Source organism: Staurois parvus, unplaced genomic scaffold, assembly GCF_062004578.1.
Source record: "Staurois parvus isolate SC_StPar_1 unplaced genomic scaffold, SC_StPar_1.0 ptg000006l, whole genome shotgun sequence".
Lineage (NCBI taxonomy): Eukaryota > Metazoa > Chordata > Amphibia > Anura > Ranidae > Staurois > Staurois parvus.
In genome coordinates, this window is record NW_028317802.1 from 10,826,031 (window position 1) to 10,849,525 (window position 23,495).

The 23,495-nt window shown below is 34.8% G+C and overlaps 1 protein-coding gene and 1 pseudogene across 8 annotated transcripts in view; both read right to left on the bottom strand.

The window, feature by feature from the left end:
* The window catches only part of LOC149474329 (protocadherin gamma-A3-like), a 440,639-nt gene that overhangs the window by 355,830 nt on the left and 61,314 nt on the right, over positions 1 to 23,495 (bottom strand). Inside the window, exon 1 of one of the 8 annotated variants that reach the window (XM_089658382.1) lies at positions 17,930 to 20,396. The exons of 6 other annotated variants lie outside the window; for them this stretch is intronic. In XM_089658382.1, coding sequence (XP_089514508.1) covers positions 17,930 to 20,359 — 2,430 coding nt within the window. In that variant the 5' untranslated portion in view covers positions 20,360 to 20,396. Of the gene's footprint in view, positions 1 to 10,517; positions 13,003 to 17,929; positions 20,397 to 23,495 lie in introns of those variants that run through there. One more of the 8 variants, XM_089658904.1, reaches the window with a different exon arrangement.
* LOC149474334 (protocadherin gamma-B1 pseudogene) lies at positions 420 to 3,629 on the bottom strand (annotated as a pseudogene).

The following is a 23,495-nucleotide window of genomic DNA, read 5'->3' on the forward strand; positions in this document are numbered from 1 at the left end:
GAAATAAAAAAAAAGAGCAGAAAAGAAAAATGCTTGTAAATCAAAACCTTTCTTTACCCTTTTGATTATCAATGAATAATGATTTCTATTAAATAATTCAGGTGTTACTTATTTCCCCTCTGAAAGATATGCTTTATAAAAAATACTGCTGAATATATATTTCATTCTTGTTGTAGCTCAAGAAGGGTCCGAAACTGTTGTAGAGATACTTTTGTAAATCTTAAAATCTTAATAAATGTACAAGGTGCTGCAGATGGGATTATTCCATATATATATATATATATATATATATATATATATATATATATATATATATGTATATATATTCAGTGGAGATTTGGTATTCTCCATTAATTGCTGTGCACAAGCAATTTATTCATTTTTAAATATATTTTATTTTAATTCAAAGATGCTGTTAACAATGCAAGTGGCTGCAATATTTGGCCAATTGGACCATACAAGAATAAGATTGTACAGTTCGCTGAGGTAGTATAAGAACAGAGAATGGCACTGGGTCTAAGGATAAAAATTATTGAGTTTCTGGATGAATAGTGGTTGGTCTCACAATTAGTGAGTAAAGGGAAGAGGAGGAGGCCTCAGTCTTCAGACTTGGAAGTGCTGTTCAATTTAAATGCAAGGTGGAAGGTCATTGATTAACAGTCTAGTTTGATACCACTGACAATATTAGAAAATGTTTTATGTCATATAGTTGCATGGAGGTTTACACTGAACAAGATCACTGGAAAATGTCTCTGTCTATGTTCACTTTGCTTAATCATTCTTATATTTTGTTCTATTTCAATAAAACTCTTTATGGAAGAAAAAAAAGTAAATAAGATTTCTATATCTTAACGACACTAATCATTATATGTGCCATACCATACTTCTTTATGTCATATATCTCATCATACACATTATCAGTACTGTAAAAAGGTTTAAATGGTTAATGTTTATATGATGCTCACCTCACTACCTGGTGGCAAAGCCTGTTGTAAGTTGTTTATTCTGAGTCCAGAATCATCAGCATCAATAAGATTATCTACAGGGACGGTTTGGTTAGAGTTTACATAAGTGAAGTCATCCGTTGGGTCAAGAGCCACACACACATTGTATGAGTAAGGAAGAGGCAATGTTCCATCGCTATACATGGAGAGTATTCTGGGATCAGCTGGAGGATACAGACTAGCACTTAGAGATCCAAGGTTTGGTGAATGCTTTGCTTCTCTGCATTTTGATATAATGACACATATCACAGTAACAATAAATAAAAAGGAAATCAGTGCTAATGCAAGAACTAAATATAATTGCAAACTAGTTTGAGGATCTTCGCTGATATGATTGTTGACTTTAGGAACCACTCGTTGGAAGCTATCTGCAACAACAAGGCTTAAGGTGACTGTAGCTGAGAGAAAGGGAATCCCATTGTCTTTCACCATCACCACAACCTTATGATTTAACAGATCCTTTTCTTGAAAGACACGTGATGTCTTGATCTCTCCAGTGTGTTCATCAATAGTAAAATGAGATGTCTCTGACAAAAAAATTAAATGATAAGAAAGCCAAGAGTTATGTCCAGAATCTGCATCCACTGCAACCACCTTAGCAATTAAAGAACCTGGTTCAGAGGAAAGAGGGACCATTTCAAAGGCAGGTAAACCACTGATTTCTGGAGATGGGTACAAAATTTTTGGTACATTATCATTCTGATCTACTATATGTATAATTAGTGTTTTGGTGCAGTTTAGGGATGGGGATCCGCTGTCTCTGGCAGTTACCTCAATTATAAACTCCTTGCACTGCTCATAGTCAAATGATTTCTGAGCGTAGAGAACTCCAGTTTCCATGTTAATAGATAAAAAGGAAGGTACAGGCTGAACTTCTGAACTGGCACTTGAAATGGAATAAAGAATCCTAGCATTGTCTCCACTGTCAGGATCAGATGCTTGTATTCTGTAGATCAAGGCTCCTGGTACATTGTTCTCTGGCACATAAGCAATGTATGTAGATTTCATAAAAACTGGAGGATTGTCATTAATATCTGATATGTCCAGTTTGATGGTTCTTCTGCTGGAAAGTGGAGGAGATCCTCCATCAGTAGCTAAAATTGTAATATTATAAGATGGCTGCTGTTCTCTGTCCAAAGGAGATCTTGTAGTTATTCTGTAATAATTGTCAGATGACACAATCAAATCAAAAGGTACTGTTTCAAGAATCTGACAGTCAACCACTCCATTTTCTCCAGAATCCTGATCATGAATTTCAATTAGAGCTACCATAGTGCCAACTGCAGAATCCTCAGGTATGGGAGTAGATAAGGAACTAATTAATATCTCAGGAGCGTTGTCATTGACATCAATGACTTCTATCAATACTTTGCAATGAGTAACAAAACCACCGCCATCCTTTGCTTGTACAGAGAGTTCATAATTTCTTGCTGTTTCAAAGTCTAAAGTTCTCTTTATCTTCATTTCACCATTACTGGGATGAATATTAAACATGCCTGTGTGATGGATATTACCTGATGTTTTGCTAAATGAATATGTAATCTGTCCATTGATACCTTCATCTTTATCAGTTGCATTTACAGTAATTATAGTGGTATTGATTGGAATACTTTCAATCACACTGGCTTTATATAGTTGCTGAGTACATACTGGAACATTATCATTAGCATCAGTGACAATGATCTTTATTACAGCTGTCCCAGACCTCACAGGATGTCCTCCATCTAATGCTGTTAAAATTAATTCATGCTCTTTCAGTGTCTCCCGATCTAAAGCCTTTTCTAACACAAGTTCAGGAAATTTGCTCCCATCTGGACTGATGCTTTCAGTTAGGGAAAAATGCTGATTATCACTGAGCTTATAAGTGTCTATTGAATTAGTACCAATATCAGGGTCTTCTGCATTCTGTAATGTAAATCTTGTTCCAGGTAGAATTGATTCATTGATCTCCAAAGAAAATGTATCAGGAGTAAATCTGGGGGAATTATCATTTATATCCTGAATTTCTGTTCTGACTTTAACAATGTTAAAAGGATATTCAATCACAGCATCAAAGGTTAGGAAGCAAATAGCTTCTGCCCCACACAGTGTCTCTCTGTCTATCCTGTCCTTCACATGAAGATTGCCATTGTCTAAGTTCACATAAAAATATCTCTCTGATGTACGTGATACAATTCTCAATTTTCTAGATGACAGCTGCTTAATGTCTAATCTAAGATCATCTGCAATATTTGCTATGACAGAGTCCTTTCTCATTTCTTCCAGAATGGAAAAACGAATCTGACCTGTGACTGAATGACAAAGCCAGAAGATTAAGAAGAAAAAAAATACTTGCCATCTGATTCCTTTATATATCTGTGTGTGAAGTTTCCTCTCATCCATTCTCAGCATTTGTTATCTAGAATAAAATGTTCAGTCCAATGGGTAATAAAGTTCACTTGCTTAATCCATCCAACTAGGCAAATTCTGTATTTTAGTGTGCTTAGAAAATCCAGAAAATGGCTGTGCCTCTTGTAGATGCAGTGTGTGTGAGTGATGAAAAAATCAGTGGATCTCCAGTTCTGTATTCTTCTTCTTATTGGTCAAACAGCGGCGCTCTGAGGTGAAACTGAGGAACTACAACTATAAACATTTTATTTTAAAGAATTGTGTTTTAAATGTATGTGTACAAAAGTTTGCTCTTGAAAGCTAGAAACCAAGTGACCTAGGCTGCCTAGTCTTTAGATCATGGACAGTGAGCTTGAAAACTGTTTTTTTCAACTTAGAGCAAACAAAAACTTTTTTTTCGTAATGTGATTTGCTGAAGTTAACACATACCCTATTATCCCAGGAGAAGAGTACATTTTCATAAAAGATCAACTTTAAAATGTTATTGTTTGAAAAGGTCTCAGTGCTGTTAATAATTGTCAAGATAGATAAACCAAAGTTTCAATTTTATTTTTGAAGTATTTAAAAGCTTTTAAATAAAGATACCATGGTTTCTTTTATTCTCACAAAACTGTGAAACATAAATAAATAACTTTGGTAAATCTACAGTATCTTAACAATTATTAACAACACTGAGACATGTTCATACAAGCACATTTTAAAGTTGCCCTCCAATTAAAGTGGATTAAAAGAGCATGTGTTAGCTTCAGAAAATCACATTAGTAAAAGTGAGTTTGCGTTTGCTCTGAACAGAAAAAAAACTACTTTATAGCTCCCTGCCACTTTCTATTCATGATCTATTGAGTAGGCAGAGTAGATCACTTGGTAACTTGCTATTAAGAGCATTTTGGCCATTTCACTTAATCAAATGAGGAATATATATATATATATATATATAATTGGAAACAAGTTTTTTTAAAAAAAAAAATAGATACACATTGATAGAAGTATTTACATTAAGGCAAGTCATAAAAGTAAGTCTAAAATTACATCAAACTTAAGAACACATTAGCCTTAATATCTAATTACTGTAGCATATACTGTATTATTTTCATACAAAGTAATTTAGCAGTTACATTTAGCAGTTACAGCACATACTGTAGGTTAAAGCTGCAGTTTACATTTGTAGTATCAGCAAATAATTTTGGTTAGTTTTCTAAACAGATGAATCAGTGTGAGGAGTGCTTGTAAAATATGCAGTAAACAGTAACAGGCAAGGAATTATGCCCATTAATTATAAAATTAAATGGTTCTGAAATATGTCACGAGTCTACATCTATTGCAACTATCTTTGTTATTAAAGAACCGTGTTCAGGGGCAAAAAGAACCATCTCAAACACTGTACATCCTCCAATTTCTTATAAAGGATAAATAATTTTCAGTGCATTATCATTTTGGTCCACTATTTATACCATTAACTACTTCAAGTCCGGACACTTGCACCCCCTTCCTGTCCATGCCAATTTTCAGCTTTCAGTGCTACACTTTGAATGACAATTGCACGGTCATGTAACACTGTACCCATATTAATTTTTTAGAATTTTTTTGAGACAGATAAAACATTTTTTTGGTGGTATTTATTCAACATTGGGATTTTTATTTTTTTTTGCTATATAAATGAAAAAGTCCAAAAAGTTTCAAAAAAAGTGCCTTTCTTATAACATTTTGCAAATAAATAATCTTTCTTCATAAATATTGGCCAAAATGTATTCTGTTATCTTTTTGGTAAAAAAACCATCAAATTAGTTTATAACCAAAAATTATAATTTTTCTAAATTTTTATTTATATTTTTTAATTTTTTTTTGTAATATTATTTATGTTTTTTTTAACATACTGTCACCCTAGCAGTACAGTGTCACCATAGTGACACTGTACTACTTGTGGGGGGTGATGAATTTTTTTTTCTTTTTTACACTGATTGCTTTTACACCCATAAAGGCTGTAAAATCAATAATTTCTCCTTCTCTCTGGCTGCATTCTTGCAGCCATTGAGAAATACTGCGAGAGCTGTGATTGGTCACAGCTTGTCACAAGACTGTTGTGAATAGCCTTATACCATGTGATCTCTGTGATCATTCACAGATTTCACACGTAGTAAGCAATGATGTCAGGAAGTGACATCTTGCTTACTACTATTCATGTGATCACTGACTGGCCAATCAGTGATCACATGATCGGGACCTCAGCGGGCACCAGATCGCAGTACCGTGCGCTCCCAGGGAGCGTACACAGCTTAAAAATGCGAGCACCATTTATGAACGGCAACCCGCTCCTGTACTGCTCCCGTTCGGCCGTTTATATACATAGGCCAGATGGGAAGTGGTTAATATATTGGTGCCATTCAAGGATGGGGATCCATTGTCTTTTGCAGTTATTTCAATTAGGAACTCCTTGTGCTGCTCATAATCAAATGATTGTTGCGCATAAATAAATCCTGTTTCCATAATGATGGAAAGGTAGGAAGCCAATATAGGATTGCCCTTATGTGTGCTGGAAATTGAATACATCATTCTAGAATTGTCTCCAGTATCAGGGTCAGAAGTCTGTATTTTATATTGAGGTTCTTGGTAAATTATTCTCTGGTATGTAGGCAACATAAGAAGATTTTATAAAAACTGATGGATTGTCATTAACATGTGATATCTCCAGTCTGATGGTTCTTTTGCTTGAAAGTGGAGGAAATCCCCTGTCAGTAGTTACTATGGTAATGTTGTATGAAGATTGTTGCTCTCTGTCTATAGAAGATCTTGTAGCTATTCTGTAATGCTTTCAGATGATAATATTGTCCCCAGTATCAGGGTCTGAAGCCTGTTTTTTTATACTGAGGTTCCTGGTAAATTGTTCTCTGGTATGTAGACAATGTAAGAAGATTTCATAAAAACTGGTGGATTGTCATTAACATCTGACATCTCCAGTCTGATGGTTCTTTTGCTAGAAATTGGAGGAAATCCCTTGTCAGTAGTTACTATGGTAATGTTGTATATGGATTGTTGTTCTCTCTCTATAGAAGATCTTGCAGCTATTCTGTAATGGTTTTCAGATGATAATAGTAAATAAAAAAATCTCTTTAGCAATACACACCAAACAGAGCATGTACACACTTGCCACTGCTGCTTTACCTATGAAGATGGATTGAGGACAGCAAAAGAAGACAGGATCAAACAGCCTTTTTACTCAATGCACAGGATTAACGTCTTAGGTTCCACAGTGAGTATAACAAGCATTCTTTACTGCATATACAGACTGATTTTACTGTTGTGGGTTTAGTAACACTGTAACACAAATACTAAGGACTGCATTATATGTAAAGAAAATACAGATTTTGGCAAACATAAATAATTAAAATAATATTAAATGTAACTCCATACTTTTACAAATATAATGTTTAAAAAATACAACTGTTGCTTACTATCCAAATGTTTAGCTAATTTCCCTGATTTATATTTTCAAGATGTATGTATGGATCTTCTATTACACTGATAAAAAAAAGAGGCAACTAAGTAATGGTGCATGTGATTATAAATAAAAAGTAGAAACGTACATAAAGTATATGCATGCATGCACTCTGACGCAAATCCAGTGAAAAGGTCATAATTTGATTCCTGAATGCAAGTAGGTATAGTGTTTTCAAGTAAAAATGCTATAGCCTCTAACATTGTTAACACTATTATTAAAATACTGTTTTCACTACTTTTACACCTCAGTCCTGCTCATGTTCTCTAGTTTATTTTAGTTGCTTTATATCCATTTACACTTATTGCAGCACTGACTGCCTATTATGTGGCCTGCACAGTTGTTTTGGCTAAGCTGCTGGTAGTCTCCACTAGAAGAACATATGACGGGGAGACAAAGCAGGAGCAGAACTCGGAGACAGCTGTTCACCCACAACAAGAAGTTCCTGAACTGGGGCCTTTATGACAGGATCACCAAATAATATTTTATTGGAATTTGATTTTATATATATATATATATATATATATCTATCAATTAATAGAGCTTTCACAATTATGCTGTTCATTAACATGTTACAGTTTATACAGTATAAAATGTTAGTTTACTAGCCTTTTATATTGTGTACTGTTATAACTGGGTTTACTCTTCATAACAATGGACTACTTCTGGAATTTTAAAACCCTTTGCTTCTCTAGACTTAGGGGTGCCAAACTGTGTGCTTGGGCTTTTTATACAGGAACTCTTTGGAGACTTCATTAGAAGTTGTTTTAGAAACTGTATGTCCATCTGTGGTAAGGACTCCAACACACCCCAAACATGTTGGCAGGATTATGTCTCTCAGTTGGACTTGAAAGACAGCGTTTGAACCTTTACTCAGACAAGCAGATGTGAAAAGAAAGCAATTTCAAAATGCACGCATCTTCTACTAGAATAGGCAGTAAGGAAATGATGGTGAAAAAAAAGTAGCACAACAGCTAAACACATTTTCTTTTTAACATCATAGCAGAAAGTAAGAACTAATTATTGTGATATATTAGGAAATTAAGATTATTTCCTTGTTTCACCTATTAGACTTGTTTTGGACACAACATACTGTATCATATTAGGTAATACATGAACCAGTAAGATTCACTAAATTGTGTACAATTTAAAATTTGTAATTTAAATTGCACAAGAAACAGTACTGTTGCACAAGAATTGTGCAAGAAACAGTACTGATAAGCCATGAAATCAACCAGGTCTTCGCTTATCGAAAATTATTTTTGTTCTTTACAACATATATTCTAGGATGTATGTAGATAAAGCTGTATGCCAAAAAAAAAAGTATATATATATATACAGTACATCTTCTAAATTCTTTAACACCAATTAATAGGCTTAGGCTCCATTCACTTTGCATTTTCTCAGTTGATGCAAATCCCTATCTGGTTTGACAAAGATGTTATCAGTGAGCAGTGAGTGTCCACCTCTGTTCAGTAAACAGCAGGGCAGCCACATGACACAGAACCTGGAAGCCTGGAAGAAAGTAAAGTTCACTACAGTAGCCTACTACAGTGACTTCCAGCATCCACCACATTTATGATTACATGTAACTGTTCAAAGAAAGTGGCCTATATTTAGCAATGAAGTTTGAAAATTAAAGTTGCACACAAATCCTAATTTTTTTTCTACTTGGGTCTAACGGTGAAATATTCAACTAATACTGACCTATAAGCTATAAGGACTTTATAGGTACCAAAGTTTTAGTCTTACATATAAAATCCCAAATCTTTTATTATAACAGTGTAAAACTACATATTACAATTGTCCATTACACATGTTGCTGAAATTACAATTCACTTTCTCCTTACATACTGTATGTATTGCCCAATTATTAATTGTAATGAAAAGGTGAAGACACAAGATCTCCAAATTCAACACATTTCACAGCTCAATGCCTGGTTCTTCAGGAAGAAAAATAAATTTTCCCTTTCCCTTTGTAACATAAACAGATAGATTATATTGTACTTTCCAATATTTAATCAAGACATAAAAAGGCGCTCATCCATCATAGATAAGCACAGTCTACCTAGGACATAGCAACATGTTCACATATACAGTCAAGATTTAAAAGAAAACAGAGAGGACAACATTGGTAATGGATGGATCCAGGTGCAAGTAACCAAGTAAAAGCCCAATTAAGTGGCATGATCTTTTTTCCTCTTCTATTGCATCAGGTCCTCTGTCAATCATGTGAAAAAATGGTTTTATTAACCACAAAAACACCCATAAATCCACAGTGGCACTGTGATCAAAATACCCAAAAAGTATAAAGAGTAGATGTTTGTTCTGGATATACTGTAGTTCCTCTGTCAATCATAATGAAAATGACAACCTGTTTTCAAACAGAGATTAGTATATACAGAGATCAGTATATATATACCCTCCATTGTTGATATATTCGTTCAGCTCTTGATATCCTTATTCTTTAGTTAGCCTTTTTTCCTCTCTTTTTACACCACATAGATAACATTGGTAGTCACCAGTATATATTAGACCTACAAGCTTTAAGTGTCTTTTAAAACATAGTCCACCCAATATAATTGCGCAAACCTAGTCTTTGTTATGAATGTGTCAAAGATAAGACCAAAATAAAACCTTTAGTTTAGCGCACAAGCAGCAGATTACAGAAGGTAAAATAATGTAAGATTCAAACTCCTGAGAACAAAACTGGTTGTTGTGGGAACAACAACATATATGAAATAACAGATTACTATTATTTAGTACACATAATTAAAACAAGCATAACATAAAATGCTCAAAACTAAAAGAAAGATCAAATATTATTTCAATAGGTATCCAAACTTAAAGAAGCCAACATAAAAAGGAAACCATAAACCATAAATTGTTTCAACAATGCAGTTCTATTTAGATGGTTAGCTTGTTCTTATTTAATAGAAAATCTGCCCTTGTTTTTTGTTGTTTTGATTTGAACTATCATAAGCTGTGTATAGTAGCACATCCGTGAAATATTATTGAAATCAGTACTCTACCAATAAAGCTGTATCATTTTGAGATTTCTTTAGCCCCAGTGATTTATTAGGTGCCTGCCAATCATATACTTAAGGAGTCAATATTCAAACAAAATAACAATATGACGTATCTTTCTTATTACAATATGCATGATTTTAATCACATTTAGAGTTCTTATTTAGAATAATTATATGCACATTTATTGAAATATTTAAATGGTTAAAAACGCATTCCATAAAGCAAACTCACCATACAAAGTTTTTGAACTTAATGTAATATTCTGAACACCACAGATGAAAAACAACAAAGACTGTATTGTAAGTATAGTAATACAAGAATAACCAATGTATAAAATAGAGGCAAAAACACCTCTGCCTGTGCCATACCACCAGTGGGTTACACCAATTTCAAGATCAAAAACAGCCACCTTTTTAGAAAACTAAACTAATAAATTTGGCCTTAATGGCTGGTCATGAATGGCTATTATGTATGCTGATAGTTTTGCTGTTAAACTCCTTCTAAAATGTACTGTTTTTTTTTCTAAAAGAAAGGTATGTTGTGTTGATAATTTGCTATTTCAATGTTATTGCAGTGTAAAAAAATGCTTAAATTTCACTTACCGCAATCAAACCATTAGATTTCAAAGCTTGATTTGAACTTTCACTTACAAACACTGAGTCATCAGCATCAATAAGATTCTCCACAGGGACATTTTGGTCAGATTTTACAAAAGTGAAGTCATTTTCAGCTGAATCCAAAGCCACACAAACATTGTAGGATAAGGGAAAAGGTAATGTTCCATCACTGTACATGGACAGCATTCTGGGATCAGCTGGAGGATATAGATCTGTAACTAGTGATCCAAAAGTTGATGTATGTCTTGATCCTTTGCATTTTGATACAATGACCAGCATTACTGTCATAATAAATAAAAAGGAAATAAGAGCTAAGGCAATGACTAAATACAATTGCAAACTGGTTTGGGGATCTTCATTAATTTGATTATAAACTTTAGGAACCACCTGATGAAAACTGTCTGCAACAACAAGGCTTATGGTGACTGTAGCTGAAAGAGAGGGGATCCCATTATCCTTCACCATCACCATAATTTTGTGATTCATTACATCCTTTTCTTGAATAACACGCGATGTCCTAATTTCCCCAGTGCTTGCACTAATAATAAAATGAGATGACTCTGATAATTGTACGAAATGGTAAGACAGCCAAGAATTATGTCCAGAATCTGCATCCACTGCCACCACTTTTGTTATTAAAGACCCTGGTTCAGAGGAAAAAGGGACCATCTCAAGCACAGACTGACCACCACTTTCTGGTGATGGATATAAGAATTTTGGTGCATTATCATTCTGGTCCACTATACGAAGGGTAAATGTGGTATTACCACTCAAAGATGGATATCCGCTGTCTTTAGCAGTAACTTGTATTTGAAACTCTTTGTCTTGCTCATAGTCAAATGTTTTTTGTGCGTAGAGAACCCCAGTCTCTGTGTTGATTGATAGATAATATGACACTTGGTGATTCATACTGGAGATTGAATAAGTAATTTTGGCATTTTCTCCACTATCAAGATCTACCGCTTGCAAGCTGTATATTGAGACTCCTGGCAAATTGTTCTCAGATACATAAGTAACATAGGAGGTTTTCTTAAATACTGGTGGGTTGTCATTAATATCTGATATGTCCAATTTGATGATCCTTCTGCTGGAAAGTGGAGGAGATCCTCTGTCGGTAGCTATTATTGTGATATTGTAGGATGACTGCCGTTCTCTGTCCATTGAAATCCTGGTAGCTATTCTATAATAACTGTCAGATGTCAATATTAAATCAAAGGGTACTGGTTCAAAAATCTGGCAGTCAACTTCTCCATTGTCCCCCGAATCTTGATCATGTATTTTAATGAGAGCTATCATAGTGCCAATTTCAGAATCCTCAGGTATTGGAGTGGATAATGAGTTAATTAATATTGTTGGCTCATTGTCATTAACATCAATTATTTCTATTAATACTTTGCAATAATTAACAAAACCTCCTCCATCTTTAGCTTGCACAGAGAGTTCATACTCTCCTGTTTCTTCAAAATCTAATTGTTTATTTACTTTAATGTCACCATTTGTGGGGTGAATGGTGAACATACCTGTATGATGGACATTCCCTAATGTTTTGATAAATGAATATGTGATCTGTGCATTGACACCTTCATCTTTGTCAGTTGCAGTTACTGTAATTACTGTAGTGTTGGGTGGAACATTTTCACTTAAACTGACCTTGTACATCTCTTTTAGAAATACTGGGAAATTATCATTGGCATCAGTAACAAAAACTTTAATTAGAGTACTCCCAGATCTCACAGGATTTCCCCCATCTAAGGCTGATAGAGTTAATGTATGGATGTTCTGCACCTCTCGGTCTAAGGGTTTCTCTAATACAATCTCTGGATATATGGTTCCATCTGGTCTGGCTTTCTCAGTCACTGTAAAATGCTGGTTGTCATTCAGCTTGTAAGTCTGCACAGAATTAGTACCAACATCTGGATCTTCTGCACTTTGTAAAACAAATCTAGTACCAACTGAGGATAATTCTGTAATTTGTAAATCAGATATATCATGAAAAAAGCTAGGGGAATTGTCATTTACATCTTGGATTTCTAATTTGACCTTAGTAATATTAAAAGGATATTCAACCACAGCATCTAAGGTTAAGAAACATGTAGATGCAGCCCCACACAATGTCTCTCTGTCTATCCTGTCCTTCACATAGAGATTTCCATTATCTAGATTCACATATAAATATTTTTCTGAAATATGTGATACAATTCTCAGCTTTCTAGATGAGAGCTCACTAATATCTATCCCAAGATCCTTTGCAATATTTGCTATAACAGAGTCCTTTCTCGTTTCTTCTAAAATGGAATAATTAATTTGTCCAGAGACTGAATGATATAGCCATGAAAATAGGAGGAAAAATGTTACTTGCCATTTGAATCCTTTGTAAATCTGTGTATGAGGTTTCCTTTCAGTCATTCTCAGTCCTTTTGATGACAAATATATATAATCCAACCAAAAATAGCAAATATGATGATAAAGCCACTAGATCATATAGAAAAAGAGCAAATATTATCCATCTGACAGTGCAGCAGATTCTTAGAAAATGATTGTGTCTCCTGTTCTTGTAGACATGCAGAATGTGGATGCTTAAAATATCTCAGATTCTGAAATCTTCTCCATCCTGGTCAAACAGTGGCACTCAGAGGTAAAACTGAGGAACAGCAGCTCTGAAATTTATTTTTAAAATACTGTATTCAACTTTCTTTCTATTAAAGAATTCTTGCTTTGCATATGACTTTTACATAGGCCCTCATACTAAAATTCCGCTTGTGTTGACGCGACAAAAAATATGTCTGTATGTATTGGAAATGGATGAAAATATCCTTTTAAAACCTTTATACTTTTAAAAGAAATCATTTAGTTATGTGAAAGTTCAGTGAAGGGCAACAAAATTAATAGAGGTATGGAGGACCTCAGCTATGAGAGTCGATTACATAGATCACAGTTATTCACTCTGGAGAAGAGGCGGTTAAGAGGAGATATGACTAAAATATGTTAAAGGTGATGCCATTAACTGTGGTAAACACTTTACGCCAAGGTCCAATATGGTCACAGTTTGAGGTAAGAAGATAGGAAGTTTAACCTAAGAGCCTGTTAGAGCAATAAAAAGGTGGAAATCTCTACACCAGGAAATGGTACTAGCTGAGAATGTGAACAATTTCAAAAACTTTTAGATGTCTTGCTCAGGAAGCAGAATAAATAGGGCTATGAGAATTGTTAGAGAATAAAAATCACACACACACACAGATTGAACCTGGATGGACCTATGTCTTTTTTTCAACCTTATAAATCAACTATGAAAGCATTAATCACACAACAGTATATTATTAAATTATCACCAAAAAAAAAAATTGTCACTATTACTAGCTTACAATCATTTGTCCATACATCTTATTTTCAATGAAAAACTACCCAGCTTCTCCACAAGCATTTGCTATGATACCGTTAATTCAGTTTAATGCAATGCATTATTTTGTTTTATTGCATTTGGTGACTTTGATTCCTTAGTGTGGCTGCCCAAAACATACAAAATTACTGTTTCAAATAAAAATAAAAATAGCTGCATATATGTTATATATATTTTAACTAGGCCCTATGTCCTTTGCTGATATATATACAGTTGCAAGAAAAAGTATGTGAACCCCTTGGGATTACGTGGAGTTTTGCATGAATTGGGCATAAAATGTGCTCTGAACGTCATCTAAGTCACAACAATAGAAGAACACAGTCTGCTGAACATAATACTACACAAACATTAGATGTTGCCATGGTTTAATTGCACATAACATGTAAACATTCACAGTGCAGGGAGGAAAAAGTATGTGAACCTTCGGACTTAATAACTGGTTGACCCTCCTTTGGCAGCAATAACCTCAACCAAACGTTTCCTGTAGTTGCAGATCAGACCTGCACAACGATCTGGAGTAATTTTGGACCACTCCTCTTCACAAAACTGTTTCAGTGTAGCAATATTCTTGGGATGTCTGGTGTGAATCGCTCTCTTAAGGTCATGCCACAGCATTTTATTCGGGTTGAGGTCAGGACTCTGACTGGGCCACTCCAGAAGGCGTATTCTGTGCTGTTGCAGCCATTGTTTTGGTATATTACTTGTATGCTTTGGGTCATTGTCCTGTTGCATCACCCATCCTCTGCAGAGCTTCAGTTGAGGGACAGATGGTCGTACGTTTTCCTGCAAAATGTCTTGATAAACTCTGGAATTCATTTTCCCATCAATGACAACAATCCGTCCAGGCCCTGAGGCAGCAAAGCAGCCCCAAACCATGATGCTCCCTCCGCCATGTTTTACAGTGGGGATAAGGTTTTGATGTTGGTGTGCTGTGCCTTTTCTTCTCCACACATAGTGTTGTGTGTTCTTCCCAAACAACTCAATCTTGGTTTCATCTGTCTACAGTATATTTTGCCAGTAGTGCTGTGGAACATCCAGGTGCTCTTTTGCAAACTTCAAACGTGCTGCAATACTCTTTTTGGACAGCAATGGCTTCCTCCGTGGTGTCCTCCCATGTACTCCATTGTTGTTTAATGTTTTACTTATTGTAGATGTGTCAACAAAAATGTTAGCATGTGCCAGAGATTTCTGTAGGTCTTTAGCTGACACTCTGGGATTCTTCTTTACCTCATGCAGCATTCTGCGCTGTGCTCTTGCAGTCATTTTTACAGGACGACCACGCCTAGGGAGAGTAGCAACAGTGCTAAACTTTCTCCATTTGTAGACAGTCTGGCTTACCGTGGACACATGAACATCAAGGCTTTTGGAGATACTTTTGTAACCCTTTCCAGCTTCATGCAAGTCAACAATTCTTGATCGTAGGTCTTCTGAGAGCTCTTTTCTGCGAGGCATGGTTCACATCAGACAGTGCTTCTTGAAACCAGTAAACCCAAAACAGGTGTGTGTTTTTTAAGGGCAGGACAGCTGTCAGCAACACATCCAATATCATCACACTGATTGAAGTCAAGGTTGGCTCACTCCTGGCTCCAATTAGCTCTGGGAGAAGTCATTAAGCTAGGGCCTCACATACTTTTTCCTCCCTGCACTGTGAATGTTTACATGTTATGTGCAATTAAACCATGGCAACATCTAATGTTTGTGTAGTATTATGTTCAGCAGACTGTGTTCTTCTATTGTTGTGACTTAGATGACGTTCAGAGCACATTTTATGCCCAATTCATGCAAAACTCCACGTAATCCCAAGGGGTTCACATACTTTTTCTTGCAACTGTATATATATATACTGTATATATACCACTTTTTGCTGCATTCTTTACTTTCTGATCACTAGATCTCTTTTAGGTTATTAGAAATAATAACAATATACAGGAAAGAAAATAAAATTGTAAAAAGTTGAGTTGTTTTTAATCAATGGCACTGGGATACAATCACAATAGGTTATGTTCTTGCAGACTCTAAGTATGTAAGTTGAGCCCTAGCTACTTCTCTCATGGCATTTCTTTGTAAATGTTGGGGGCTACTGTGCATCTGGCTCTTAGATAATTACAGTGCAGGGACAGAAGGGCCCAGCCAGAATTGCCAATAATCTTTACATTGCCCAAGAATTTAAATGTAGCGGTCTCTTTACAGTCCTGTGTAACTATGCCAAAATCTTTCTGGGAAGGATGCTCATGTAAGAATTCAATTAAAGAGAAAGCAGGACATCCAAGTCAATTCTTGTGTGAGGCAGCACAAAGTAAACACCTAAGAACTCATATGTATTGAATCCTAATGTAAACTCAATGTTCTCTTTTATTATAAATCCATAAATCCTCATAACTTTTGTACAATTATAGATCACAGACTGAGCTGTGTCTTCTCTTTTGGTAAATGTGTATAATTGTTGGTGCCTTCCACTAAACTCCTATTACTGAATGAAGAAAGGAAGAAAAAGAAAGAAGGAAGGAAGGAAGGAAGGAAAGAAGGAAGGAAGGAAGGAAGGAAGGATGGAAGGAAGAAAGGAAGAAAGGAAGGAAGGAAGGAAGGAAGGAAGGAAGGAAGGAAGGAAGGAAGGAAGGAAGGAAGGAAAAATGGCAAATTACACTTCCTTAGTATAATTCATAAACATGTTTTTTTCAAAACTGATAGTGTGACTTGGAACCTATTTATAAATGTTAAGAAGTAATTCAACTTCTCAACCTTCCATGCCTTTCTAATGCACTTTATAGGCTGTTCATGTAGTTGTTCATTTAAGTGGCACAGCTGACAAAACATGAATGTACACTTTTTAGGGAATATTCCCTAGATTAGTAAAAACTGTCTGCTTCAATCATGTGCTAGCAAAAAGCCTGTGCCCTTCAATTTCCCTTGCCCATTGAGTTTGAGCATACAGCAGCTCACATTTGCAAAGTGCATATTTCTACTCCTTAAGTTAACCAGCTGTATTGATAAGCAACATGAACAATATAAAAAAATCTTCTCAGTTCAACTTTTGAACATTCTTGATACAATTTAAGTACAACAAATAATACATTTCCTCAGTTACACATTATACAGTATTTTATAGTACTCTGCGTTCACTATTTCTCAATTTCTATTGATGTTTTTGATCTACTACATAAATATGAATTGCTACTTGCTATTTCATATTGTATAATTATCTAATTTTAAGATATATGTAGATGATGGAGTTAAGCTTTATGTAGAAATATTTTGTCACTACAATAATAATTTCATCTGTTTCAATTAAAAAATCTCTGTCAGTTTAAGAATTGCCCCACTGATAAGATAGTCAGATGTCAAACATATTTTTGGGGGGTCAATATTTGTAAACAATTTTCAAATTACCTCAATCTCTGTTTCAGGATAGACAGCTAAATGCCATGCGTAGGAAGTCCCTATTGTGCCATTGAACATCAAATGCTATACTACATGCGGCCTAGTAATGTTGCCTCTGCCAGCCCTTTCAAAAATCATTCAAAAGTCAATATTTTATTCAAGTTTCAAAATAGTACTTCTTTCTAAATCTAATGTGCAGGATTATTTCATATCATATTTAGAAATCTTTAATAGATTATTTGCAATGATTCCATATAATTACTACAAGATATTACTTATTTGATTGCCATATTGTAATATTGAAAACCACATAGCATTAAGAATAAAAAGATAATAATAATAAATAGCAGTATTATTATTGCACAGTAGAAGTAAACAAACACTGCCACTAAATCATTCCAAGTACAAGACTCAAAACTTCCACCTTATTTAGATGCTGTATATAATGTTGCAAATAAGACCTCGATAAACTATACAGTAGAGATGAATGTTTTTACTTTGGAACGTTGCACCTAATGTTTTAATTCATACCAGATACTGTAGTTATGATGTTTATGATGTCTGTTATCCTTTTCTGTTTAAGTTTTTAACAAAGTTAATCTAATACTTGAAGTTCACTTACCTCAATCAAAGCACCAAATGGCAAAGCTTGATTTGAACTTTTACTAGCAATTGCCGAGTCATCAGCATCAATAAGATTATCTACAGGGACATTCTGGTCAGATTGTACATAGGTAAGGTCATTTTCAGCTGAATCCAGAGCCACACAAACATTGTAAGTATAAGGAAAGGGTAATGTTCCATCACTGTACATTGATAGTATTCTGGGATCAGATGGAGGATACAGACTTGTATTGAGAGATCCAAATGTTGGTGTGTGTCTTGATCCTCTGCATTTTGAAATAATGACCAGCATTACCGTCACAATAAATAAGAATGAAATTAGTGCTAATGCAATTACTAAATACAGTTGCAAATTGGTTTGAACATCTTCATTGAGTTGATTGTTAACTTTAGGAATCACCTGCTGGAAACCGTCTGCAACAACAAGACTTATGGTGACTGTAGCTGAGAGAGAGGGGACCCCATTGTCCTTCACCATCACCACAATCTTCTGATTCATTGCATCCTTTTCTTGAAAAACACGTGCTGTTCTAATCTCACCAGTGTTCTCATTAATAAAAAAAAAAGAAGGTTCAATCACTTGTATGAAATGGTAAGAAAGCCACGAATTATGTCCAGAATCTGCATCCACTGCCACCACCTTTGTTATTAAAGACCCTGGTTCAGAGGAAAAAGGGACCATCTCAAATACAGACTTGCCACCACCTTCTGATGATGGATATAAGATTTTTGGTGCGTTATCATTCCGGTCCATAATACAAATGATAAATTCAGAATTGCCACTCAAAGATGGAGATCCACTATCAGTAGCAGTAACTTGTATTTTGAAGTCTTTGTCTTGCTCATAGTCAAATGTTTTCTGTGCATAGAGAACACCAGTCTCTATATTAATGGATAGAAAAGATGATACTGGGAGGCTTGATGTATTTATGCTGAAGATTGAATAAGTAATTTTGGCATTTTCTCCACTATCAAGATCTAACGCCTGCATTCTAAATATTGAGGCTCCTGGCAAATTGTTCTCTGGTACATAAGCAACATATGTGGATTTCTGAAATACTGGTGGATTGTCATTTACATCTGATATATCCAGCCTGATGGTTATTCTGCTAGAAAGTGGAGGAGATCCCCTGTCAGTAGCTATTATTGTGATAGTATAAAATGACTGTTGTTCTCTATCCATAGAAGTCCTTGTAGCTATTCTGTAATACCTGTCAGATGACAATATTAGGTCAAAAGGAACTGATTCAAGTATCTGACAGTCAACCTCTCCATTGTCTCCAGAATCCTGATCATGAATTTCAATGAGAGCTATTAAAGTACCAACTGCAGAATCCTCGGGTATTGGTGTGGATAATGAGCTAATTAGTATCTTTGGTTCACTATCATTAATATCAATTATTTCTATTAATACTTTGCAATGAGTAATAAAACCTCCTCCATCCTTAGCTTGCACAGACAGTTCATAATTTCTCATTTCTTCAAAATCTAAATGTCTGTTTACTTTAATGTCACCATTTGTGGGATGAATGGTGAACATACCTGTATGATGGACATTCCCTAAGGTTTGGCTAAATGTATATGTGATCTGTGCATTGACACCTTCATCTTTATCAGTTGCATTTACAGTAATTACTGTGGTATTGACTGCAATATTTTCTTTTACACTGACCTTATATATTTCTTTAAAAAATACTGGGAAATTATCATTGGCATCAGTAACAATAATTTTAATTAGAATACTCCCAGATCTCACAGGATTTCCCCCATCTAAGGCCATTAGAGTTAATGTATGGATGTTCTGTGCCTCTCGATCTAAGGGTTTTTCTAACACAATTTCTGGATATTTGGTTCCATCTGGTCTGGCTTTCTCAGTCACTGTAAAATGCTGATTGTCATTCAGCTTGTAGTTTTGCACAGAATTAATACCAATATCTGGATCATCTGCAGCTTGTAAAGCAAATCCAGTTCCAACTGAAGTTGTTTCTGTAATTTGTAAAGTGAATATTTCATGAAAAAAGTTGGGAGGATTATCATTTATATCTTTGATTTCTATTTTGACCATATCAATATTAAATGGATTTTCAACCACAGCATCAAAGCTTAAGAAGCAAGTAGCTGCAGTCCTACACAATGTTTCTCTGTCTATCCTGTCCTTCACATACAGATTTCCATTATCTAGATTCAAATACAAATATTTCTCTGAAACATGTGATGCAATTCTTAGTTTTCTAGATGATAGGCTGTTAAAATCTAATCCCAGATCTTTACCAATATTTGCTATAACAGAGTCTTTTCTCATTTCTTCTACAATGGAATAATGCATCTCACCAGATCCTGAATAACACAGCCAGGAAAATAATAATGAAAATGTCACTTGCCATCTGATTCCTTTGCAATTCAATGTATGAGATTTCATCCCAGTCATTCTCAGGCCTTTTGATGATAATTATTTGTAATCCGTTAAAGAAAAAAACATATATGAAGGTAAATCCCTTTGTTTATGGAGAAAAAGAACAAATATTATCCATCTGATTGTGTAGCATTCTCCAGAAAATATTGTTGTCTTCTCTTCTTGCAGATCTTGCAGAATGTGGATGCTTAAAACATCAATGGATCTCAAATTCTGCAATCTTTTCCTTCCTGGTCAAACAGTGGCGCTCAGAGGTAACAGTGAGGAACTGCAACTTTGAAATATATTTTATTCAACATTCTTTTTTCATGTCCTTACAATATATTTTAGTTTGTGTTGATGAAAAAAGAGGTACTCCTACAGCAAATATATTATTACAATAGAAGTAGACTTATTTCTTATGCTTTTGTGATGGTTAGTGACTGTTAAGCATTTTCGCACGCACTGTTACAATTTTATTTACTTAGCTTGTGTTGAGATAACAAAGACAATGTTTGTGTGAATTGTGAATGGAGGACAATTTGAGTCATAATATCTGTCATAATATTTGTAAAAAGAAAAAAAAAGTGTAGTTCAGCAAAATCAATAATCACACAGCAGTAAATTTATTGTTTGTAGTGCTTATTTTAAAAACAGATATGATCTCATAAGATTTTTTTTTATCTCAAACTGTATATTACTCCACATCCACAATTTACTATTTTTAGCTTAACTTCAATAGTACTTATACATGTACTGTATGTTATATTTATCTAATTTATAATATTAAATCACCCAGCCTAAACAAATACAGTCTAGAGGGGAGGAGGGAGAGGTGAGGAAGGGAAAGGGAATCAGTTGGTGGGGGGGTTAATTGAAAGGATGTTGAGGCCTACTTTAATTTAAAATCTAAATGTTATTTATTATGTTAATCCACCTTGTGACTTTTGTTTCTTAATACTTTTTAATACAAAACATAAATATAAATTTCCAGTTTTAAATACGCATTTGAAAATAATGTGTACCATATATCTTTAAGCTAGACCCTATATTCCGTGTAACCATTAACACATGTATGGTTTGACAGTTTCCTACAAATTTTACTATTTTACTATTAGAACTAGAAGTTATTAACATTAAAACAACTTATTAATAATAATTGTAAAAAAGGTTAGTACTTTCTAGAAATTGACACTCTGATTTTAGCACCAATGTATTTAAGTCTGGCCCTTACTTTCAGTGTATTTGTACATAAATGATGGGTGCTACTGTGAATCTGTTTTTTGGAAAACAAGGTAAATGCCACTGTATGCTGAAAAACACCTTTTGTTGGGTGGGCTCATCCAAGTATGCCATTCCTGAGAACTTAACCATACCACAAACAAAGCATTGAGGTACCATACTTTCCCCTCCACTAATTCAATTTTGCGTTACAATGACGGTATAGCAACTTCTATGATGCTCTTCTTAAGATGGAGGCTCATCCAAGAATTTAATTATAGAAAAACTGGATGTTGAAGTGCAAGTTATTTTCGTGAGAGACAGCACAAAACAAGTCATTCTTTACGCATTTATACATATCACATGCTAAATTATATTGCAGAAAAAACATGTACAGAGGGAACAGAGACTTTCCACATGTTAGGTTTGTATTGTATATTCAGTGTTCATTTTGAGCATATGTCCACTCATCTCTCTACTGAAAACTATAACAAAACACTAAAGTAAAATGATGACGTGTTTGAATCTCCATCAGTTAAAATGGCTACCTAACACTAATTTTAAGTTCCCTTTAAACAATGTCAAATATAGTTTACATTTTATTCTACGATTTGTCCCATTTATATTGACACTTAAATTATCTTTTGGTTTAAAGTATTCTAAGGAATTTAGAAATAAAAAAATAACATTTCAGTGTTACACTTTTAATTCAACACAAGGGGCGGACTGACCATTTGGAAACTCGGGCACTGCCCGAGTGCCCAGGGTCAGTAGGGGGCCCCATGAGATGCCCCTGGTACCTTTTTCATAGGCTTTTTTGAGTTTGGGCAAGGGCACAGGGGCCCATGATCCCCTATTGCCCGGGGGCCCCATGAGTTGTCAGTCCGCCCCTGTTCAACACTAAAACTTTAATTAGCAAAAATAATAAAAGCAATAATGTTACATTGTATGTGTAACTAATGCTTCTAAAATGTATTTACAAAAAATGTTCAAAAGCTCAGTTTTTCACAGCAGCGGCTACAGCTGCTGTAATAGCCTGATGTTGTACTCAGCAGGTCTTGGCTGTCATTTTGATAGAAAGGAGAGTGATAGGCATGGCCTTGTGGGCTTCTTTGAAGTTCTTGAGGCATATGTAGCATGCCTAAGGTTTGAGAGGTTAAGCACGGCAATATGTTTGCAGCACACATTAAGAATTAAATCAAAATGTAAACATTGTAAAAATTATTTAAAGCTGGTCATACATTGATTAGGTATAGGCATTGTTTTTGGAAATGAGAAATAATTAAGTCTAAAGGAAAAAACCCAGAATATCATCAAACATAATCAGAAAAAGAATAAAATGGCTGGTTGCATGGCTTAGACCAAATTAAATGTTCTTAGCATAATGTGAATATACAATATTTACAGGTGTAATTATAAATACATTAAGAAGCGATTCTGCTTCTCATTGGCTTATCCCTGCACTTTGTTGATGGACTTTGCAGTATGTTTGTAAAGCTGTATATATAGCTGATACCAACTGGCAGAGAAGTAAAAAAAAAGGTTCAACCCCACTGCTGTTCAAAAAGGCACATGCAAACCCACCAATGCAACTGTGTATCTTTTCCCTTGGGGCAGCAGCCCTGAATTCCTTGTACACTATGGGGGGGATCCTGTGCTATGATATCCTGCATTTCAGTGGCATGGTGTGACACCTACCTTTAACATGATTCTATTATGTAGATGTGGGTTATTATTTCTTTAGTTTTGGGTTTTTGTTCTTTTCTGTATATGTATATTGAAAACATCTCTAAAGCATTATTATAAATAAATGTTTAAATTACAGAGTGGTATCATATCACAGAAAATACTGGATTGAAAATGTCGAAACACCTTGGATATCCCAGGCTGAATCAGGATTCTATGGCTGTACAGTTTGAAAACCAGCATTTGGGGATATCACTTGACATAT